At 35.0% G+C, this 2,008-nt stretch overlaps 1 protein-coding gene across 1 annotated transcript; it reads left to right on the top strand.

The window, feature by feature from the left end:
- The first annotated feature begins 215 nt into the window (after positions 1-215).
- Positions 216-1,509, top strand: LOC115718498 (germin-like protein 9-3). The gene has a single exon (XM_030647297.2). The coding sequence runs from the start codon at positions 674-676 to the stop codon at positions 1,316-1,318; it is 645 nt and encodes a 214-aa protein (XP_030503157.2). The 5' UTR covers positions 216-673; the 3' UTR covers positions 1,319-1,509.
- Positions 1,510-2,008: the final 499 nt, after the last annotated feature.

Here is a 2,008-nt window from a genome sequence, read left to right as displayed (position 1 = left end):
TGACGATTTTAAACCATTTGATTTTTTTTTTGTTGCCGATATTTTTCAATTGTCGCGCCTATTCTACCCAGTATTCGCGACAATCAAATAAATTACGGTTTTAAAAATCAATGGGAATAAATTTTCCGATTGTTTAATTAAATTGTTGGAAAATCAGCGTTTTTTTAGTAGTAGTTACACATCAATAAGAATTCTTTTCTTAAAAGTTGAAAGAATAATAGCTTTTACAAATTGTGCAATTTGGTATGAAAAACATTAATTTAATGATAATATATGTCCTTTTATAAGATGGGCCGTTAAACAATCAAACATATATCAATTGTAAACTTTGATCCATTTATTCAATTAATTCTATTTCAATTATTAACGAGCAAAGGTCATTGTTTGTGACCTTATTTTGGTACCTTTGCCTTGAAAATAGGCAACACAGCTACGTACAACTGTCGAGTACAAGAACAATATATATTCATTGTGTACATTATGTACATATAAGCCGGCCTAGCTAAAGGTCCAACCTATAGTACTCTCCTAAAATTATTGTTCTCTTCATTGTATACACCATTCTATAAATAGCTTCTTTCAAAGTATGATTAGCATATCCAAAACACACAACACCAAACCAAATAAATAATAATAATTTTGAAAGCTCTCTCAATTGTCACAACCTTTAATCATGGCCTCAAAAGCATCATCTCCCACTTTATTCTCACTACTCTTAATAGTGTTCTACTTTGGATTTCTTGAAATGACAATGGCTGGAGACCCAGATATCCTAACAGATTTCGTACTACCAATCAATGCTAGCCAAGGGGTCGATGGGAGCTTCTTCACATTCACTGGCTTGGAATCCTTAATGGGAGCGGACCCGCCCGCAACCTTTAAGGGCACCAAAGTGAGCATGGCGGAGTTTCCAGCTCTCAACGGCCAAAGCGTTGGCTGTGCCGTTCTTCAGTTCCCGCCCATGACCGCTAACCCGCCACACACTCATCCCCGCTCCGCCGAGCTTCTCCTCCTCACCGATGGCAGTCTCGAAGTGGGTTTCGTCGACACAGCAAATAAGCTTTACACGCAGTCTCTACAGGTAGGAGACATTTTTGTGTTTCCAAAGGGATTGGTGCATTTCCAGTACAACTCTGATCCTCAGAATTCTGCTGTGGCTGTTTCGGCTTTTGGGAGTGCCAATGCTGGGACAGTTTCTCTTCCAAACACTTTGTTTGCATCTGGTTTGGATGATAATGTGTTGGCTATCTCTTTCAAGACTGATGTTGATACCATTCAAAAGCTCAAGGCTGGTCTTGCTCCAGCTCCTAAGCACTAAGAATTAACAACGTACGTCCATAAGAGAAGTTCATATATATGATCAGCTACGACTTATTATTGATTTTCATTAAGTTTCTTCTTCCTTTTATATGCATGTTATTTTTGATTATGTGTTTGGTTGGTTGGTTGGTTGTAGTTCCAAATGAGTGTAGTCAAGGACTTTATTAAGTGTTTTTTAATATGTGTTTAGATTGTTGTTGTTATTTTGTTTGTTACATTATTCCTAGTATTAATGGTATTTGTTAGGAAAGCAAAGATAAGCAAAATAATAATAATAAAGTTCACACTAAAAAATTATAGAGTATATCAGCACAAATAATTTGAGCCTTACTTCTATTTGAACTCCCCTAAGGACATTTTATTCACTTCCTCACTTTATTGATTACACAACACTACTGACTGATGAGTTCTCCTTACAAGAAAAGAATAAACACAGACTCAGTTCTTTACAACAATATTAATTTATGGACTCGGTTCAAATCTTTTTCTTAAACAAATTAATGAGAACAACAACTATCTATGTATAAAAGCAAAATCTTACTTATGCTCGGTTGACTAAGTTTCTACAAAATATTAAATGTTATTCATTTTTTTATTTGTTTAAGTTTGTCATTATGAATATTCACTAATTATTATATACCCCACAAGTACTAGAGTGTGTACGCTCTTGAATCGTGAATTATATATA

The sequence above is a fragment of the Cannabis sativa genome, chromosome 2, assembly GCF_029168945.1.
Source record: "Cannabis sativa cultivar Pink pepper isolate KNU-18-1 chromosome 2, ASM2916894v1, whole genome shotgun sequence".
Taxonomy (NCBI): Eukaryota; Viridiplantae; Streptophyta; class Magnoliopsida; order Rosales; family Cannabaceae; genus Cannabis; species Cannabis sativa.
The sequence above is the reverse complement of the archived record's forward strand: the minus strand, read 5'-3'. Positions and strand labels throughout refer to the sequence as shown.

Bases quoted from the DNA above. Each gene is read 5' to 3' on its own strand.
- LOC115718498 (XM_030647297.2), top strand. From the start codon at position 674: ATGGCCTCAAAAGCATCATCTCCCACTTTATTCTCACTACTCTTAATA.